At 39.3% G+C, this 21,360-nt stretch overlaps 1 protein-coding gene across 6 annotated transcripts in view; it reads right to left on the reverse strand.

The window, feature by feature from the left end:
• BICD1 (BICD cargo adaptor 1) overlaps positions 1-13,048 on the reverse strand; it is a 155,821-nt gene extending 142,773 nt beyond the window's left edge. For all 6 annotated transcript variants that reach the window (XM_087968540.1, XM_087968538.1, XM_087968537.1 and 3 more), the window contains exon 1: positions 12,136-13,048. In XM_087968540.1, the coding sequence (XP_087824666.1) occupies positions 12,136-12,348 (213 nt within the window). In that variant the 5' untranslated portion in view covers positions 12,349-13,048. The remainder of the gene's footprint in view (positions 1-12,135) is intronic.
• Between the last annotated feature and the right edge of the window lie 8,312 nt (positions 13,049-21,360).

Here is a 21,360-nt window from a genome sequence, read left to right on the forward strand (position 1 = left end):
TGGATGTGTCGCATTGGAGAATATGAATTACGATACACCCAAGGGGTGAAGGGAAAACCAGGGTCAAGGGTGACAATGAATTAAGTGTCTCAGAATCGGCTACACCCAGGCAGTGCCGGCATGTTAACTCCCAATAAATTCTTTTTAAGTTTTGGAAGTTGGGCTTGAGACTCATGATTTAAATGGGGGTAACTACCGGAATCCTGACCATCTGTTTTGCTGGTCAATGAACAAAATAAATTGGCTGATTGGCCAATTGAGGCTGTGTCCTTGGTAATCTACAGTATTTGTGAAGACTTTTTTTATATTGTTAATTGAATCCAGTGTGAACATCCTCTCTGTATCAATCAGCTGCTTTTTAAAGAACTTGCAACTTTAAAGAAAATCTGCTATGCAAAATGTTAAGCATTCCTTGCTTGCTTCAAGATTCAAATACTTCAGACCTGGAATTGCTGGTAATCATCTACTCAAGAATTAGCCACATCTGATCCTACTTAGCTTTTTGTAATGAACCAAGGTCAGGTAAGTGCTACCATTTAACCACCTTCATAAGATAGTCTGAATCCTTTTAAATATGTTCAGGACTTTTCAAACCTCACTTTCCTTTTATGTAATTTAGTTTTAGAACACTGCTTTTAAAAACATCACACAGAGACAGTGCACAATACAGCATTATCTTGGCTGAAACTGACAATTTTGCTCGCAGTCATAAGTCTTACACGATTTTGAAGATTTTGCCCTAGAAAAATTAGAAATTTGCATCTTTTAATTCAAAAGAGAACATTCATTAGGCTTCTGAATACATCAGTTGCCCTATTATACAGAAAGCCAAAACTGTGTAGTAAATGGCATTCCACAATCTAAATATATTGCCTCCCAAGTCAACAATTTTAGTTCAGAGAACTGCTGACATATTTCTAGCTTTATTTAGATATTTTTCTATAAGGCTGTGCAGTAATCCAGATTTGAAGGACAACATGTGATTTGTGGGTATGCCCATAACATTTAGCAGGAACAGCTTAAAACAATTAATCTATTCCTATGCAGCTGTCTTCTGCAGTTCCTGTAAAATCCTGGGAAAACACATATTTAATTTCAGGTGTCCTAGGTAGGTGTTAGGCATGTGGCCATCTGCACTGCATATTTTGCCCTCTGCATTCAGATTTCTTCTATGTAGGTAGTCCTCCTTTAGCGACTGCCTCATTTGGTGACTTACATACCACAGTTACGATGGTGATGAAAACCTAACTTTGTTATCAAACCTTGCATTTACTACCTTTGCAGGCCTGAAAAGCCAAGGAAAGCTGAAATAAGATTGTAAGCACAATTGTGGTTTCATTTAGCAACCGCTTTGCTTAACAACAAAGTTTAGTGTGATCACTAAACTAGGTCTACCTATATACTCCAGTCTCTGGTGCAAGGAATAATAGAAACCAAAAATGGAAGAAAGGTCCCTGAAGCTGTATGATTTGGGGATGGGGGTGGGTGGGGAACTATCACTTATAGACTTAAGAAAACCACAGCAATACTTCCTAGATAAAATAACAGCATAAGGAGCAGAGGTGGTATTTAGCAGGATCTGACCAGTTCTGGAGAACCGGTTGCAGAAATTTTGAGTAGTTCGGAGAACTGGCAAATACCGCCTCTGACTGGAGATTTTACAGTATCCTTCCCCTGCCACGCCCACCAAACCACGCCCACAGAACCAGTAGTAAAAAATTTGAATTCTACCACTGATAAGGAGGCATAAAGGAGGAAGTATCCATTCTTGTATAACAGATGTTTTTAAAACATTCTAGAGCAAAACTAAACATGTCAACTGTATGGCTAGAACCAAATGACCATTCATATAGGGGCGTATTGGTATATCTCGATAATATATTAATATATTCGGATACTATAGAACATCATATACAACTGGTGAGACAGGTCCTCAGAAAATTACTAGCAGCTCAATTAAATGTCAAACTTTCAAAATGTGAGTTTCACCACACTCAATTGGACTGAAGTTTTTAAAATATAAGTAGCAATTAAGAGTGGGATAGAACAGCATTAGGTTAAAAGGGGGAGTTAAATTTTCCTACAGCCCAGTTCTGGCAAATCCTGAAAATCCTATTTGTGAAAGGAAAACAAACCCTACAGGCTGCATTTTAATATGCATACTCATTTAATCAATGCATATAACATCAGACCTAGTTTAGCCTCAATATAGGCTATGTTCTATTTACTTCCAGGAGCTTCCAATCTGTAAAAAATAATTTCCTAGAAGTTCTTACTTAACATCATTCATTCAATGACTATTCAAAATTACAACAGCATCAGACAATGGGACTTATGATCAGTCCCCAAAGTTGGTGGGATGCAGTAGTGGGATTCAAAACTTTTTACTACCGGTACTGTGGCCATGGCCTGATGGTCATGGCAGAGGAAGGATACTGCAAAATCCCCATTCCCTCCCCAACCTGCTAACCTGCTTTCCAGCTCCGTTCTCCTGTGCAGGGGAACAAAAGAAGACCCAGCCAATCAGCTGGGACTCAAGAGGCAGAGAATAGATGGGCCGGGGCCAGTCAGAGGTGGTATTTGCCGGTTCTCCGAACTACTCAAAATTTCCACTGCCGGTTCTCCAGAACTGGTCAGAACCTGCTGAATGCCACCTCTGGTGGGATGGCCATTGTAAGTCAGCATGGTCATGTGATTTTTCTCTTTATGACCACCTTGCTTAATAAAGAAGTCCCAGTTATCAGCATTAAGCCATGGTGACCTGTGATGACCTTTTAATGGATTACTATGTTATCATTTTCATCCCAAATCATTTGGATGTGTTTATGTTTTCGTGTATTTTTAATTGGTGTTGTCTTAAACCAGGGGTGTCAAACTGATGGCCCATGGGCCAGATGCATCATAACAGATAATCAGAGTTGGAAGGGACCTGGTAGATCATCTAGTCCAACCCCCTGCCCAAGCAGGAGACCTTACACCATTTCTGACAGATGGCAGTCCAATCTCTTCTTGAAAGTTTCAAGTGAATGGTGCTCCCACAACTTCCGAGGGCACGCTGTTCCATTGATCATGTGCAGGTCATGCCCACCCCAGCTCCACAAATGGGGAAAATGTTGCAAAACGTCACGGCAACGTGATGCAGTGAGTTTAATACCTGTGTCTTAAACTGACCTAACTGCTGGAATGAGATGTTGTGCAGTATTTTTCCTATAGCCATAAACTTGTTCTATACTGGCAACCAGTTGTGTCACTTCAAAATTATCCTGTAGTCTGAGTGTGGAGACCCATACACGAGGACAGTATTGCGAGTTGTGTTACATCAGGGGAGACCTCTCAGGACACTGAAATGCCAGAGGTCAAAACATATTGGAAATGGTTAACATGCTGAGCAGAGTATTGTAAACTTTATTACATGATGATTTGAGGCACTGAACAATGAAAAATGTTTGTGTTTGTTTGCTTGTGAGTGGAGGGGGGCACGGAGGGAGGGAGAAAGAGATAAAGATCCATATTCATTAGCTACTTAATATAAGCTAACATTCACAGCTTGGCAGTTTTCCATTTAGAACATATGCACATTCGAGTAACTTGGATGTTCCTTATCACAACATGAAGCTTCTGCACTCTCCCTGCTTAATCATCTCTAACAGAAGTTGTGGTTTAGGGAGTAGGTATACATCCTTGAGGTTAACTTTCTATGGAGGCTAAGGTGGATGCTTTCTTCATTCAAAGCACATCTTTTATTTAAAATTTTACCTAAATATAATCAGTAAAGGTCTAAGAATGAATGAGTGAGTGAATGAATGAATGAATCAATCAATCAATCAATCAATCTCAATCAATCAATGTGTGTGGTGTGTGTATATATGTCTGTGTGTATGTATATGTGTGAATGTGTCTGTAGGCACATGTGTGTATATGTATGTATATATGATATAAGATTAAAATTCTATCATAGCAATACTGATATGACATGAGTATATTGGCACTGCTGAGTCTGATGTCGATCAGAAAAAAAAAGAATGGCAACAAAATTGAGGACTTTGTTGACTTCCGGTTTGTCGGCTTTGCGAGCGGCAGGGATTCGCGATACTGCGCGATCCCTGCTGCGCTAGCCGTTTTGGCGCTCCGATCCGGACGGGTTCGAGCTAAGGCTGCCCTGCAGGGGTAGCTGAAGATAGGGGGATCCGGAGAGGGGTTTGGGGTGTTGCAGACCCCTCCCGGCCGGCAGAACCCCTTTCCCAAGACAGGTGCAGCGGCGGTCTGTAATGGCCGCCACAAAGAAGCCGGCAGCTGGGTAAGAATGCGCAGGAGGAAGAGGAGAAAGCCTTTGAGAGTGAAAGTTTTCTTGGTTGACCCAGGACTCTAAGACACATTTAACACAATTCCTGGAAATTATGGCTTTTTGAATGATTCTTTCCACAAGAGAAAATAAGCGGCAATTTTGAGGTGCTGAAAGGAAAGTTTACTCTCCTTCCCTACGGAATCAATAAATGGATACTGAGAAACCTTTTTCAGGTAAAAACTAGCTTTATGTGATAAGTGGGAAGGGAGAGGACAAAAAATATATTCATATGTTAAGATTTTGTTGGAGATGCCTTAAGGACTTGAAGACTGAAATATAATTCCAATAAGGCTTTAAGATACAGATTTGGACTTTCTTTTTTTTTTTGATTGATACTACCCCAGGAAGAGAAAGTGAGAACTTTGTCTTGGCTTGGATTGATTGAGGACTTTGGGATTGTTTTATTTTTTTGAAATATCTTGGTTGGTGCAAGAAGAAAGAGGGGGGAGAAAAGAAAAGATTTATAATGGCTTTTTTGCTGAGGAACTGAGAAAAGAATATGAGCAAACAAAAACAGATGGCAAAGATGGTGTGAAAGAAGCCTTCCTTTTTTTAGAAATGGCGCTTGCTAACTATCAACAAACACTACAACAGATGGAGGCAGCAGAAGAAGAAGAAGAAGAAGAAGAAGAAGAAGAAGAAGAAGAAGAAGAAGAAGAAGAAGAAGAAGAAGAAGAAGAAGAAGAAGAAGAAGAAGAAGAAGAAGAAGAAGAAGAAGAAGCCATCTTTAATGAATTTCAAAATTTAACTAAGAAAGAAGGAAGGAAGAAAGGAAGGAAAATGAAGGACTTAAGATTTAAAAAAACACTCAAGAAAGAGAAAAATAAGGTGCAAAATCAATATAATGATAGTAAACAAAAGAAAAAGGAACACAACAGAGAAGGGAAGCCAGTAAGGCAGAGGCTAGGAGAAGGGGGTAGGAAGGTCTGGTGGGGGAAGAAAAAAAGGGAAAAGGTGGAGAAAAGCCACAAAGTTTTGAAATCAGATGGGAAAAGAGGAATCTTTTTAGGGACAAAGGGTAAAGTACAATTTCTTTAAAAAGATTTTGCAAGATACATAAGATGGTATTATAGCATTTGTATTAGAAATAGAAAATTAGAATGGTTTAAGAGTTAATAAGAGATTAAACTGTTGAAATGTTTAGTAATGATTGATTTTAAAATTTAATAAAATATTAAAGGGAATGTTTAGAATATTGAGTTTTAATTAAAGAGTTTAATATGACTATGGTATTGATGTTATTATAAAATTATTATAGTAGCATTTGTTTTTGGAAAAGGCAATGGGAATGTTATAAGATTCAATATTTAGATCTATTATTTAACTATGTATTTAATCATTTTGGATTTATTATTTTTCTTTTATTAAAAAAAAATTAGTAGATAGAATGTACCAAGCAGAATCAGATTGGGTATTAGGTGTTATTTTAAATGTTAATCTAATTAATTTAGGGGGAAGATAGAAAGGCATCATACTCTGATTAGTGATTTCAGGAGAAATTTTTTTTTTTATTATAAGGAATGAGATAGAGGGATAATAAGGAATGGACAAAAGATACAAATATAATGACTCAAATTAAGATGGATTAAATAAGATAGAATTAAGAAGAGTGAAATGTGTGGAGAAGCTAATATAGAAGATATAGAATGGTAAATAAAATAGGTAATGATATGTAAGATGAGCATGAATATAATTGAAGTCCATGTAGAGAGAGGTACCTGGGGCCAAGTTACTTTCCTAAAAGATTTTTTATATGTTTGTGTGTTGTGTGTTTATGTTTCTGGGAGAATTAATAAAACCTTGCAGAAATACAGAATGAGAATAATGGTAACCAAGTCAGAAAGAAATAGATGAAATAATAATAGTGAAATTGAATAAGAGTAAAGAGAAGTAAAGAGAAATTGGATAAGAGGTATTTGTATGCTCATATGGAAATGGTTTAAAATAGAATTATATTGTATAAAATAAGGTTTTATTTGACTTGTAAAATTTATAATGGAAAAAGGTTTAAGTATGTAATGGTTAATGATGATTTGTTTGTCTTTAAAATTAATAAAATTTGTTTAAAAAAAAAATTGAGGACTTTGTTGTACCAAGGCTAAATGGCAATCACTAAATATAACTCAATAACGGGAGTTCACTATGTCAAGGCTCAATCAGCAAACCATAGTGCACCCAATGAAATCAACTGCTTTCTATCCCGTACGAAAGGACATGAATGCTGACACAGCGCTTTGCTTTGCTTTCCCCAGAAAGCTAAAAAAAAACACCATCTAGAGACCTACTATAGATGTTTCTATACAAAATGAAGTCCTGCTGAATTCACTGGGGCTGAAGAATGCAACCTCAAGGAAGTAAGAGATACAAGAAGGCCCCATAATTCCTGTGATGGACTGTAAGTATACAAATAAATAGACACAAGAATGCAGCAGGTAAAGAGAGGATTATCCAGGGGTGGGATTCAGCCGGTTCTCACCAATTCAGGCAAGCCAGTTATTAAATTACTCACCCACCCCGCTATCAAAGTAGATCTTGGGCACTGCACTGTGCTGCAATGGAGAAACTGGCAAGGGAGTGGCTGGCGCGAGAGAAGAAGGCCACTTTCCCTCTTTCTTCTCCCTGCTCCTCCTCCTTCTCTCATGCCGGCCACTCCGTAGCCCATTTTCCCATTGCAGTACAGCACCAAGGATCCACTTTGATAGTGTTGCAGCAGATCTTGTTTCCAAATCAGGACACAAGAACACGAAGGGTAGGAGAATATAGGTTTATTTGCGCAAAAGGTTCAGAGCATTAGCATGGCAAATTCTGAACCCCCGGCTCTTCCTGAGGTGTTACTTTTATACAGCTCACAGCCTCAGCCTAGCTCGGGGCATTTCTCTTATCAAGCTATACCATAACATATGTACTACAGAAAGGAGAAGTAAGTCTAATTAGTCCTTTTGCACAATTCAGCATATACGTACTTATCTTACACCATCTCTTATTCTCCATACCCACCCTTGTTTACAGAAACATGTCTAGTTCTTTGGTTTAGTAATTTCGTGGTTTAAACAATATTGTATTAATCAACTTCCATAATATTTGCGATATAAGCTAAGAAACTTCTGCTAATTATAAGAATACTTTTCTGGTAATTTCCCATTCTGCTTCAATAGCAGGGTGTGTGTGTACTTTAACAACCAGTTTGCCCAGGGTCAGGTTGGCTCATCACACATGTGCGGTGGAGCTGGAGGATGGGGACCGGCCACGCCTCCCACGACAGCAAACCTGACCTTGGGCGAACTGGTTGAATCCTACCACTGAGATTATCCAAAAAGGGCACCACCACCCAGGGGTGGGATTCAAATTTTTTAACAACTGGTTCTGTAGGTGATGGGTGTGGCTTGGTAGTCATGTGACTGGGTGGACATGGTTTGGTCATGTTATTGGCTGGGTGTGGCCAACTCAATATCACTCACATCGAGGCACGCATCTCCTCGCCTAGCCTCTCATGACTGTGGGGATGCTGCAACAGTCGTAAGTGTGAAAAATGGTCATAAGTCGCTTTTTTCAGTGCCATTGTAACTTTAAATGGTCACTCCACACTCCACACAAGTACCAGCAAAAGAGGGGGGGAAAAACTCCAGAGAAGTTCCAGAGACAGGAAGTCTAGTCCTGCCAAGAATTTAATAAGGGTTAATGCAGAGGCAGTTTCTATAAGCAACACCAGAATGTTTCCTTCCTGCCTTCCTTACAGGATTAGGCCAGTAATTTCTTCTAATAACCAGTTCTCCAAACTGCTTAGAATGTTAACAACCAGTTCTAGCAAATAGGTGCAAACTGGTAGAATCCCACCCCTGGCACCATCCAGAGCCTTATGGTTTGAGGTGGGCAGTCTTACAAAACTAATAAGGAGACAAATTTATGACAACAGTACCTGAATTACTTCATGCCAATAAAAATAAGCTGTATCTTTTTTTTCTGGTTAGTGTAGCTGCTTCTTAAATTACTTATAGCTGCTTCTGCAGGGTATGCAAAGTGGCTGTGCAAGCATGCACATGCAAATATAGTCACTCAGGAGCATGGCTGGCTGGGTAATTCTGGGAGTTGAAGTCCACAATTCTTAAAGTCGCCAAGATTGAACACACTTGCTTTATATATTCAGAAGTACTTCACCCTAAACCTACGAGCAGTAGAAAATGCTAATAAGCTGTGTAAATTCTCCCTGCATTCTTTACAGGGTTTGTGTATGTATTTCTATAATACATATTGTACATTGTGTAGATGCAATGCTAAGACTGGATTATTGCAGGGTAAATCCAATTAGGAGATTACTTCCAAAACTGATAAGGTTTATTGAGCTATTAATTCAACCCATTTTACTTGGTTATATTTCAGACCAGTTAATTTTTAACACAATCAATTAAACTAAAAAAAATAGCACACTGCTGTTTTTAGTATATATAAATGAGGCTATCACTTAAAGAAATCATATGGGCTTTAATCTAATCACTTGAGTCAATCTAAATGTATCTGCATGGGATTTACACAAAGACATAAAGGAAACACTTGGTTTTATTTTTAAGTGATGCTATTGTGTTTAGAGAAAATGTTTTAGAAGAAATATGAGTGTCACTTTACAAAATAGGCTCAATAACTTTTCTTTTACACTTTGCACGGAACCAATGCATGTCTTTTTATGGTGGGCTTGTTTTAAGCAAAACATTAGTTGATCTATCCTATTTATATATATTATTTTGCTAAGAGGGATTTTAACATCAGAATTTACAGGTGGGTCTCGACTTACAACTCTACATGTAGTGAACTGTTCAAAGTTACAGTGGCATGGAAAAAAGTGACTTATGACCATTTTTCACACTTACGACCGTTGCAGCATCCCCATGGTTATATGATCAAAATTCAGATGCTTCGCAATTGACTCATATTTATGACGGTTGCAGTGTTCCGGGGGGTCATGGGATCACCTTTTGTAATCTTCTGATGAGCAAAGTCAATGTGGAAGCCAGATTCACTTAACAACTGTGTTGATAACTTAACAACTGCGGTGATTCACTTAACAACTGTGGCAAGAAAGGTTGTAAAATGGGGCAAAACTCACTTAACTATTGTCTCGCTTAGCAACATAAAGTCTGGGGTTAATTGTGGTCATACGTTGAGAACTACCTGTGCTATTTCATGAAAATGCTGAGAATTATATGTAAAATTATAAAATTACCACTGCCATTTCTAAAAAAGGAGCAATGAGACCTCTTTATAGAATAACATGCAAGCATCACCCTGATGCTTCTTCATGAATGCAAATGAACTATATATCGCCACAGCCAGGCTATTATTGGACATCAGCAGTGAACACATTGGATTTACCTCTCTTCCAAGCAATGAGAACCCTCTTCATTACTCACATACTCAGGTTGCCTCTGGAAATGATCTTCCTTTATCTTCACTTCCTGTTTTATCAATATGGTGTATGTCATCCTCCTCCATGCCAACCTGCCTAGTCATCCTCTTGTTCCTGATGAACTATTTCAGCAATGCCTTGTTTTTCCCTGGAGTTATTATATGCCTAGTGGTAGGACTTATCTTCTCATCCTTTTTTCATCCAGACTACACTCTGCCAAGCAAGTGTGCAAACCCCGCCCCCCATCCTTTGCTATCATACTAATACATTTCACCGTAGCAACTAACGTCTATGTCACTTTTATTTCATGAAGTCTCCTTCAAGTCTAACTCAACTCATGGTGACTTCATGGACAATCCATGTAGCTTTCCTGGCCATGGTGGAGAAGTCATTTCCCATTGTTCATGTGCAAAATGCTTTTCAATTTCCAGTTTCACCTATAATCCTAGTATTTCCAGGTGGTCTCCAAATCAAGTACTAATCAAAGCCAATCCTGCTAAATGTTCAAGATCAGTCATATGGTTGATGCTGTCATCTAGCTGGCTTCATGGCATAGATGTATATTACATTTTTAAAATATTTTTTTTTAAATCCCACTTTTATTATTTTTATAAAGAAGTCATAATGGGCCTTTCCAGTTTCACCTATAATCCTAGTATTTCCAGGTGGTCTCCAAATCAAGTACTAATCAAAGCCAATCCTGCTAAATGTTCAAGATCAGTCATATGGTTGATGCTGTCATCTAGGCATGCTTCATGGCATAGATGTATATTACATTTTTAAAATATTTTTTTTAAAATCCCACTTTTATTATTTTTATAAAGAAGTCAAAGGCAACGAAAATGACTAATGGGCCTTATTCCTTCTATTTTCCCTACAACTGCCCTGTAGGGTGATTTTCTGTTCCTATCAGCAATAGTCAGCTGTCTTCAACAAGTTCACTATCTTCAATGGGAATTATGAGAGTTGTAGTCCAACACATCTGACACATACATACATAAACAGAAATTTTTACTAAACCTTAGAGCTAAGACCCAGAAGGTTTGAGGAAACAAGGTCAAATTTCCACTTGAAGTCCACATCCCAAAGAATCCCAAAGTTTGGTGTAGTGGTGAAGGTGCTGGCCTAGAAACCAGGAGATTGTGAGTTCTAGACCTGCCTTACCCATGAAGGCAAGTTAGGTGACTTCAGGTTAATCACTCTCTTTTAGCCCAATCACAGGGTTGTTCTTGTGAGGAAAACAGAAGGAGAAAGGAACATTATTTATAAAATAATAAAGGCAGGATTTAAAAACATCCATTAAAAGCCATTTCAGTCACTACTGATGTTTTCTGTTGGCATTTCTGTTAAAATTGTGCACATATATTTGCTAGATTCGTTGTGTTATATTTATTCCCATACTAATACATACTAGAATTCACCTTTAGGTTTCTGCTATTTGTAAAATATAATATATGGACACAAATAAATATGAAGAATTCACCATGTGATTAATTTACCATAAATACCTATCAGTAATCTGCATTATGAGATTATACATCTTTGCTTGTATCTTTTCAACAATATGCAAAACAAATATAGATTGATCAATAACGTGCACAGATTACATACATATTAGATTTTTTTTTTTAAAGGCAAACCTTGATTGACCCAGATCAGATATATCTTTCTAGACAGAAATGGAAGTCTATGGTGGATCCCATTGACAGGTAAATTATAAAAGGGTGAAAACAAATGTAATGAAGAATTGTTGGGGTTTTTTTAATGTAAAGATGTTCGTGTTTCTTTTTATATGTTTTTTCTTACTATGAACCAAGCTATTCAGTGCAATATACATGTTTACCTTCAAATATCAAAAAATATACATGTTTACCCTCAAATATAAAAAAAAAAACCAAAAAGTCGAGTCTACACATAGTTAAGCCATGCATGTATTGCCATATTTTGATCAGCAATACGTTTAAAATATCAGATCCCCAATAACTTTTAAGCATCTTTGTTGACAGTGCTGGTCCTTGTATCTTGCATGAATCACTGCCATTTCAGTCTTAGCATACATTTACAGGTCCAGATTCAGAACTACATTTGGCCTACAATATGCTTCTTCTTAGACAAAATAGTTCAGAACATAACACACAGCAAGGAGATCTGAAGGATATGTTCCTTCCCTTTCTTTTTTTTTAAGCACACGTGACATGTACCAGGAATCAAGACAGAAAACAGAAAACAGAAAGAAAGAAAGAAAGAAAGAAAGAAAGAAAGAAAGAAAGAAAGAAAGAAAGAAAGAAAGAAAGAAAGAAAGAAAGAAAGAAAGAAAGAAAGAAAGATGGTACCATTATTGAGATGGGGAAAATGAAGGATGAGATCAGCCAGGTTTTCCAAGCCAACTCACCTCCCTCAGCTGCTCCAGCTCCTGTTTGAGGACATCATATTCCGTTTCCAGCTCATCGTACTGCTGTTTAAGGGTCAGCTTCTCTTCCAAGACCACCAGCCCATATTCAGCCGCCTGGATCTTTTCATGGGTAGTCTCTGTCAGCTCTTTGGTCAGCCGCTCAATCTCCGATTTATAGTGATCCAGGGTCTCCAAGATCTTTTCTGCAGCCATAGCTTTGGAGGATAGTGGTGGCAGCGGAGGGGGAGGAGCAGGAGGAGGTGTGGGGGAGGAAAAGGAGAAAGAGATAGAGAATGAGAGGAAGAAAGAAGGATGGAGACCGATGGGAAGAAGTGGGAGGGAGGGAGGGATAAAGGCAGCCACACGATGGAGGGATGGAGAGCAGTTCGCCCTGGGATGTTGTTGGGAAGCGGCCAGCTCCCTCAGCTTAAGGCCAAGGGAGAGGATGGGATGCAAGATGAAGAAGTAGATGTAAGGGGAAGGAGTCCAAGGCCCCCCAAGGCTGCTGCACCATTTGTCCTTCGGCCGCTCCACAGAGGGACAGCATAATTGCGCTGTGGAAGGAGGAAAGGGAGAAATCGGGAGGGCGCCTGCTTCGTTGCCCTCCCCACCCCCGCGCTCAGTTTTTGCTTATTCAGAGGCACCGGTCCGCCATGTCTCCAGGGCAGCTTTCACCGCAGTCTCTCTCAATTGTCCACCTGCTCTCGCTCTCTCCCTCCCCTTCTCTCTCCCGGCTGCTGCTGCTGCTCCCGCCGCCGCCGCCGCTGCAGCGCCAAAAGGGCGGGGGAGATGCTGGAAATGCAAGTCAATCAATAAAGCAGCAGCCCTGGCTATATACGGTGCAGCTTCAGCCTCTTGGTCCCCACGAAATCGAGTGGGGAAGAAAGGGAAGGAGAGGGAAGGGAGGGGAGGGGAGGAAAGGAAAGGAAAGGAAAGGAAAGGAAAGGAAAGGAAAGGAAAGGAAAGAAAGGAAAGGAAAGAAAAGGAATGGAAAGGAAAGGAAAGAGAGGAAGGAAGGAAGGAGAAGGAGGGAGGGAGGAAAGGAAGGGAAGGAAGGAAGAAAGGAAGGAAGGAAGGAAAGGAAGGAAGGAAGGAAGGAAGGAAGGAAGGAAGGAAGGAAGGAAGGAAGGAAGAAAGAAGAAAGAAAGAAAGAAAGAAAGAAAGAAAGAAAGAAAGAAAGAAAGAAAGAAAGAAAGAAAGAGGGGAAATAGCCTATTCCCAAACAGAGCTGCGGAGGCAGGGAAGCGACCGTCCAAGAACGCCTCCGGTTGCCTCGCCCGGCCTCTTCCTCCCTCTTCTAAGAACGGCTGGGTGAAAGGACAGCGGGACCGATGACGGCGCCGCCTTTTCCTCCTCCTCCTCCTCCTCCTCAGGGCATCTTTCTTCCCGCACTTGTAACAAACGAGTAGGCAGAGAAAGGCTGCTCTCCTCTAGTCCCGGCTTTCTGCCCCCTCATTTCAGAAACCACCTCCAAGAAAGAGCCCATGTAGGTATTGTCACTAAGAGGATGGAGAGGATCCAGGTGTTTCCCTACCTGATCAGCTCCAGGTGGGGGTGGGATGATAAGTCCTCCTTATTTGAATAAATCGCAGGGTAAAGCACCCCACCCAAGATGGCAGTTGAGGCATGGACAGGGTTTGCAGTCTACTGAGTCCTAATATGATTGGTTTGGGCTTGGTGGGTTGTATGAACTCAGCTATTGGGGTTTTTTTTTTCCACAAGCCACAGTTTAACAAACTATATGGTGATGAATGCCAGGGATGTATCCTGTCCTGGGTTATATAAGAAAGGAAAAAAGTGGAAAAAAGGGAATTCCATGCTGGAGATTCTCAGGAAAGGCCATGAAAATTAAAATGCCAACCTTGCAATGCCCTTACAATGGAGAGACCATCCACATCTGGAATACTTGATGGCCACATTTAAAAAAAAAGTGAAGTGGGGGAAAGAGGGCTACCAAAATTATCAACCAGCTTGGAATACTTTCCTTAGGAGAAAATATTAGGATGGCAGGGATTTTCTAGCTTAATAATAAGATAGTTGAAGGGAGACATGATTGAAACATTTAAAAAAATCATACATGGCAAAGGGGAAATGGCCATGAAGGTTTTTTTTCTCTGTCAAAATCTTAAAGCTGTCTGGGGGGGACATTTAAAAGAAATAAAGCATTTTTTTCACACAGTGCAAAATTAATCTCTGGAATTCATTACCACAAGGGTAGGTTCTGGCCACTAAACTTGGATGCTTGTCAAATGCACTTGGATAAAGACTTGAACAGTCCAAGAAGTGCTACTGGTCTTAAAGACTCAATGTATCCTCTGGGTTGGAAGCAAAGATGCCTCCGAATTCCAGGTGCAGGAAAACAAGAGGGAAAGGATGCATCGACACCTCTTGCTTACAAGCACCATGAGATAGCTTTGACCCCAGGGGTGGGATTCAAAATTTTTAACAACCGGTTCTGTGGGCATGGCTTAGTTGGTGGCTTGACTTGGTGGTCATGTGACTGGCTGGGTGTGGCCAACTCAACATCACTCACATCAAGGCACGCATCTCCTCGCCTAGCCTCTCGTGACTGTGGGGATGCTGCAACAGTCGTAAGTGTGAAAAAGGGTCATAAGTCACTTTTTTCAGTGCCATTGTAACTTTGAATGGTCACTCCACACAAGTAAAGTACCAGCAGAGGAGGGGGGGAAAACTCCAGAGAGGTTCCTGAGACAGAAAGTCTAGTCCTGCCAAGAATGTAATAAGGGTTAACGGAGAGGCAGTTTCTGTAAGCAACACCAGAATGTTTTCTTCCTGCCTTCCTTACAGGATTAGGCCAGTAATTTCTTCTAACAACCGGTTCTCCAAACTGCTTAGAATGTTAACAACCAGTTCTAGCAAATAGGTGTGAACTGATAGAATCCCACCCCTGTTTGGCCCCTATGAGAAAGAGATGCTGTACTAGTAAGAGGAGTTTCAACCTGATCCATCATGGAGGTTCTTATGTTCTATGCCAGAAGTCTCCAACTTTGGCAACTTTAAGCCTGACAGACTTCAATTCCCAGAATTCCCCAGCCAGCTTCTGGGAGTTGAAGTCCACCAGGCTTAAAGTTGCCAAGGTTGGAGACCCCTGTTCTATGCAATTGTAAGTAACATGGCATATTGTTTAGACCTACTTAATCTGACCAACTTCAAACCAGTGTTCTATTTTTTCCCCTACTTCTGCAAAATTAGTAATGCCAAACATGTTATTTCTAATGGAAATATTAAAAGGACAGTAGAAAATAGAAAACAGAGTGGCTATCGGTATTTATGCCATCATAAAACATGATATTTTGCTTTGAGGAGATTTGTTTCCTGGCACCATAGCAGTTCCTTCATAAGATGCCTTCTCTTTTAGCCACATGACTTCTCTTTCACTCCCAAAGGTGTTTCCTGTTACATCACAGGATTATTCCCAAGGCTGAATGACACACTCAGATAACCTTCATTATTTTTGAGCCTAGTAATCCCAAAGGTTTGTTTATTTCTGTGCTTATTACATAATTTGCCATTACAATGGACAACTCAACAAATCAACTGCTTCCCCACAAATGAATAAACAAGCCTGGATAGTCAAGCCAACATCTCATGGTCAAAGAGCTCCCTTACTAAAAGCTCAACATCTGGTTCTCATTCTGCATCCCTTTTAATTTATCAGTACTTTATGAGTATCAGATAGCAATGGCACATAGATTTATATACAGCTTCATACTGCTTTACAGCAGTCTCTAAGCCAACATATTGCCCCCAACAATTTGGATCCTCATTTTACCAACCTTGGAAGACTGAGTCAACCTTGAGCTGGTCAGGATTGAACTCCTGGCAGAGAATCCGCCTGCATTCGTTCCTGATTTGGAGCATCAGTTCAGGATTCCTCTCTGGTAAACACTCCAGTAAAGCATTGGATCAGTGGTCTCCAAACTTGGCAACTTTAAGACTTTTGGATTTCAACTCCCAGAATTCTCCAGCCAGCTGGCTGGAGAATTCTGGGAATTGAAGTCCACAAGTCTTAAAGTTGCCAAGTTTGGGGACCCCTGCATTGGATGACCAGGTTTGGTAAGTTTTAAATGGGTTGCTAAGATCCATGATTCTGTAATGCTGTGTTTTAATTTCCTCTGGTCTGTCAAGATATAGGATACCAGATGCAGGAAGCAGGAGATGGCTAGACAAGATTTTACATTACAACAGTGTTGAATAACCTCTCAGTGTCACCCTACCCTACAAAGTCTTGTTGCCTTTTCTTGTTATTCAAGCAATTTAACCACATCCTTGGAATTGGGTTTTCCTACTGGTGCTTACTTCCTTCAGCTAGGCTTTTTCTGCTCCAGATTGATCCACTTATACACACCCCCTTATCTCAAAATCACTTTGCACAAATTATGCAACCTTCCTTCCTTTTAGACACCATCCTTCACGTAATCTTAATGAAGGTCCTTAGATGCAAAGGGAAGAAGTCTCGGTTCCAGCTTTATCACAACCCCTCAAGATAGTCCATCTTATGATATTGCCCCTGGTGGCTTCTTTGTAGCTGTTTACAATCTTGATCTTCAGCCACTTGTCTAAGTTACCAGATATACTTTGTTTGACCATATATCATGGCTCCCCCCTTTGCTTTCTCCTCATGGAAGTAAAACAAATATGTTAGCTAATTCAGGGGTCTCCAACCTTAGCAACTTTAAGACTTTGCTGGCTGAGGAACTCTGAGAGTTGAAGTCCACAAGTCTTAAAGTTGCCAAGGTTGGAGACCCCTGAGCTAATTGACAACATATCATCATCATTCTTTAATATAATGCATCACAGAGAAATACAGTATAGAGTAGATCATGCAAAATACCATATTAAAAAAACATCAAAATAGAGTTTCTGTCATGCCCCTGGTGGAGACTGACTCTAAGGGAGAGGAGGAACAGCTGACAGGGAGTAGAAGTTTGGCTCCAGAGGTTGTGGAGGAGGCTGGGGAAGGGCAGAGGCCGGCTGGGCAGTCAGAGAAGGACACAGGCTCATCCCCTCTCCATCCTAGGGCACGCAGGGAGGAGAGGATAAGGGAGAGACGTGGTCTACTTGAGAGGAGAGGGCCTTGATCCTCTTCATGGGCTGCAGCTGTGACAACTGGATAAGAGGACAGACATGCGTATGGGCGAGTGCTGGAAACAAAGTGTGGAAATATTTCTAGTTTATTATTCCTTTCTGAGTTTGGCATCCTTCCCAGTGAGTGTTCTGATATCTGTGGACGTCTTCAAGCCCTTGTCTTGCCTGGTTTGTGTTGTTTTTTACTCTTTAAAATTTAAACGGCATTTCCTCCTTCTTGTAACTGCTTGTGTGGGAGTTTTTTTTTTTTATCTCCAGTCAAGGATATTTGGAGCTTGGAAGCAAAGTGAAGGAATAAAAGGGGCTTCACCTGTTTTTTGTGACTGTGTTTATTGTGGTAATATAATCTATTGATCATTTTATCATTTTCTGTAAGGCCTTTGAAATACTAGCAATAGGTCTAGGGATATAGACATTCTTGGTGGGGGTAGGAGTACCTTTGCTCATGAGTGTCTCATCCTGTTTTGATCTGCAAGTTTAGAAGGAATAGGAAAATAGGTAAAAGTTCAAGGTACACAGTTGTGCTTTCTCATGGGACTTTCCAAACTTTCCCATGAGACTTTCCGTGGCTGTATGATCTCATCCTAGTAAGGTAACATCTGGGACTTTCCAAGATTGTGTGTTCTCATGCTGGTGAAGTAATCTCCTGTTGAGGTCATTGTTTTCTGAATATGCATACTGTATTTTTGCTTGTGTTTTTTCTCAATAAATACTGCTACCTGAGTTCACTCAGGGCTGGCATTTTCTCAGACATTTCCCTGTGTCTCATTTCGAATGTCAGTCCACCATAGTTTATTTTGTATCCCACCCTGGGTCATCACAGTTCCCAAACACCTTATCAATCCAGGAGCCAGTCCCTACAGTCTCACTGTAAAATCATGCACATGTCTTAGCTTTGTTGAAATAAACAATACTACACCAGCATATTTTGCATTGTCATTATATCTCTGATTCATAGCCATTCTTTCCTTTGCTACGGTACCGTGAGAAAATTACAGTGCTGCTTTAAATCTGTATATATTTTTTTCATCTTTGTTTAAACTGTGAGTACAGTTCCAATTATGTTATAAATAGAAGCCAAGATTCATTCTATTTATCCACCAGCATGGGATGAAAGCACAGCCTATAGGCTTCACGTGCTATTTTAACAAGCTGGTTGCTATGGAATATAATACGGCCTGTTCCAATCACAGAGAAAATCTGGGGCTAACTATTATGTTTGTGAAGTAAGATTGGGAAGGCAGAAAGTAACATATTTAGCTTTTTTGTATTGGTATAATATTTTATTTATAATATGCCTGTACACTGTGCCTTGCTAGCAGTGGCCAAACAAAGCTAAGGTGTTCTTTTAGGATTCACCACTAGGATGTTTATTTGCTACAAGACTTAAAGTACTCATAGAGAAGTATAAGGGAAATATCAGCCAAATACATACCCATCTTTTTTTAATTTATTTTTTAATTTTAATTATGAGAATACAACACAATATATCCAACTTAGCCTTGTTATACACATATATACAGTATTTTACTTCATCATTTATACCAACATGCCTACCATCCCTGTCCTATTGTTTCTTTTATTTTTCTTATATGTATCCATTTCATGTATTCATGTATAACTATGTTTATTCTTATACCTATTATCTTGTAAGTGATTGACAAATCAAATTTTAAAAAAATAAATAAATATTAATTACTAATTAAGTTAATCATAACTACTAATGTTTCGACCTTGTTTTCTGCTATTTAGCCATTGATAAAATTTATTCCATGTTTTATAATATTTAGACTCTCCTTTGTCTTTTATTTCTAAAGTTAACCTATTTGATTCTGCATATGCCATAATTTTTATTATTATTTCTGTTTCTGGAGGTATGATTTCATTTTTCCAGTATTGTACATATATTATTCTAGCTGCCATCAATACATGTACTATTAAATACATCATTTCCTTCTTAAATTTTTCTGATACATACCCATTCTAATGCCAGATCAGGGAGAAAAACTATCTATGTAGTCACTAGGAGTTGAAAATGGGTTAATGGCACATAATCAATCACTCTACTGCCAGAAGCTCCATTGAGGCAGAAGAAAAATCTGCAGGTGTCCTTGACTGACTTTTATATTTTGCTTTGATCATGCGTTTGCCCTTAGTCCAAATGACAAGAACATATGTCCCCAAGTCTTTGTAGATGTGCTTTTGGGGAGCATCCTGATATTAGGTAGAAGATTCAGCTTTGGGTCAGTTTTCTACTCTAGGACAAGTCCAAGTACAAATTAGATAAGTGGAAAAAAATACATTACTTTTGACCTGTTCATGTGGTCACAACTGATCCAGAGGTGATATTCAGCAGGTTCTGACCAGTTCTGGAGAACCAGTAGAGGGAATTTTGAGTAGTTCGGAGAACCAGCAAATACAACCTCTGACTGGAGACTTTACAGTATCCTTTCTCTGCCATGCCCACCAAGCCACGCCCACAGAACTGGTAGTAAAAGAATTTGAATCTTACCACTGAACTGATCCCTCACCAAGTAAGAGGCAGGCCAAGTCAAACACCAAGAGATGAGGCGAACTGAAACCACATACTCAAATATTAATCTCCACGCCAGAAAGTTTGGGTCCTTCTTGTGCTTGGCTCTCTAGTTGATGAAGGTGGCACCTCATCTTAAGCTTAATATGTTGCCTATCTGGTGACTAGACCCATTCTTTGGAAGCTCTCTGGACAAGGAGAGGGTAGGAGATCACCCATGTGTGCTCTGGAGGGTTGCTCCTCATGAGGAGATTGCAGGACAGTGATTCCCCCCACCCGTTTCAGTGCCAGCAGACAAGGGGTTTAAGCTCACAACTGCAGTGGAGCCTTTTAAAGGACACTAAGTTCACTAACCTTGTTTCTAATCACGTTCAGAAATTGTTTATTTAACTATCTAAAGCAGGGGTGTCAAACTGGAGACCTGCGGGCCAGGTGCATCACGCCCACCCCAGCTCTGTGAAGGGGAGAAATGTCGCAATATGTCACGTGACAGCAACGCGTTGCTGCGAGTTTGACACCCGTGATCCAAAGGATAAAAAAATTTTGAATGCCAAGTTTGAAAAGCCACCTGATAGGTCTATTTTCATTTCTGGGAAGGAGGGAGGGAGAGAGGTACATAAAATATTCACAGTATTCTGAATTACATAGGGTTTATTTCTGAGGCTTTGAAATGAAGATTTCCTGCTAAATAGAGTTAGTCCTCAACTTATGACAACAAATTTGAGCCCAAAATTTCTGTTGCTAAGTGAGATATTTTTTTATATAAAAACATTTTTATTTTTAAGACAAACATACAAACAATACATAAAAACATAAAACCATCTTCCATTTTATATACATATAGTGTGTCAGTTAGTTACAAATCTTTTGTGCAATCCTTTCATAGTCGTTACAGTTTATATAAATTTCACATTGTCAAACTAACATATGCTTATATATTTATCAATTATTAATCATCCATGACTAAACTATTTATTCCATCATTTTATATGAGATATCCCAAATTTTATTTTAAAATTTATATTGTGCTTTCATCCAATGGTTATATATGTCTACATTATATTTTATATCAATCTATTAAACTTCTATAACAAAATTATCTATTCTGTTATATTACCATGTCTTTTTATCCAACCACTGATAAAACAAATCCCATATCATATAAAATTGTTTATCTTCTTGTTCTCTGATTTCAAATGTCAATTTACTCATTTCAGCACAGTCCATAATTTTCTTAATAACTTCCTGCTGCATAGGTATTTTATCATTTTTCCAATTCTTAGCAAATACAATTCTAGCTGCTGTTAAAACATTTACAATCAAATATTTCAGCTCTTTGTTGTATGTTTGCTAAGTGAGATATTTGTTAAGTGAGTTTTGCCTCATTTAACCACATTTTTTTTGGCCATAATTGTTAAGTGAATCTCTGCAACTGATAAATAATCTGGTTGTTACGTGAATCTAAAGTCAATCTTCCCAATGACTTTGCTTGTCAGAAAGTCACAAAAGGTGATCATATGACCTTGGGACACAGCAACAGTCATATATATGAACCAGTTGCCAAGCAACTGAATTTTGATTAC

The sequence above is a fragment of the Notechis scutatus genome, chromosome 6, assembly GCF_049901735.1.
Source record: "Notechis scutatus isolate UNSWTSFEM ecotype Mainland chromosome 6, rNotScu1.2, whole genome shotgun sequence".
NCBI lineage: Eukaryota > Metazoa > Chordata > Lepidosauria > Squamata > Elapidae > Notechis > Notechis scutatus.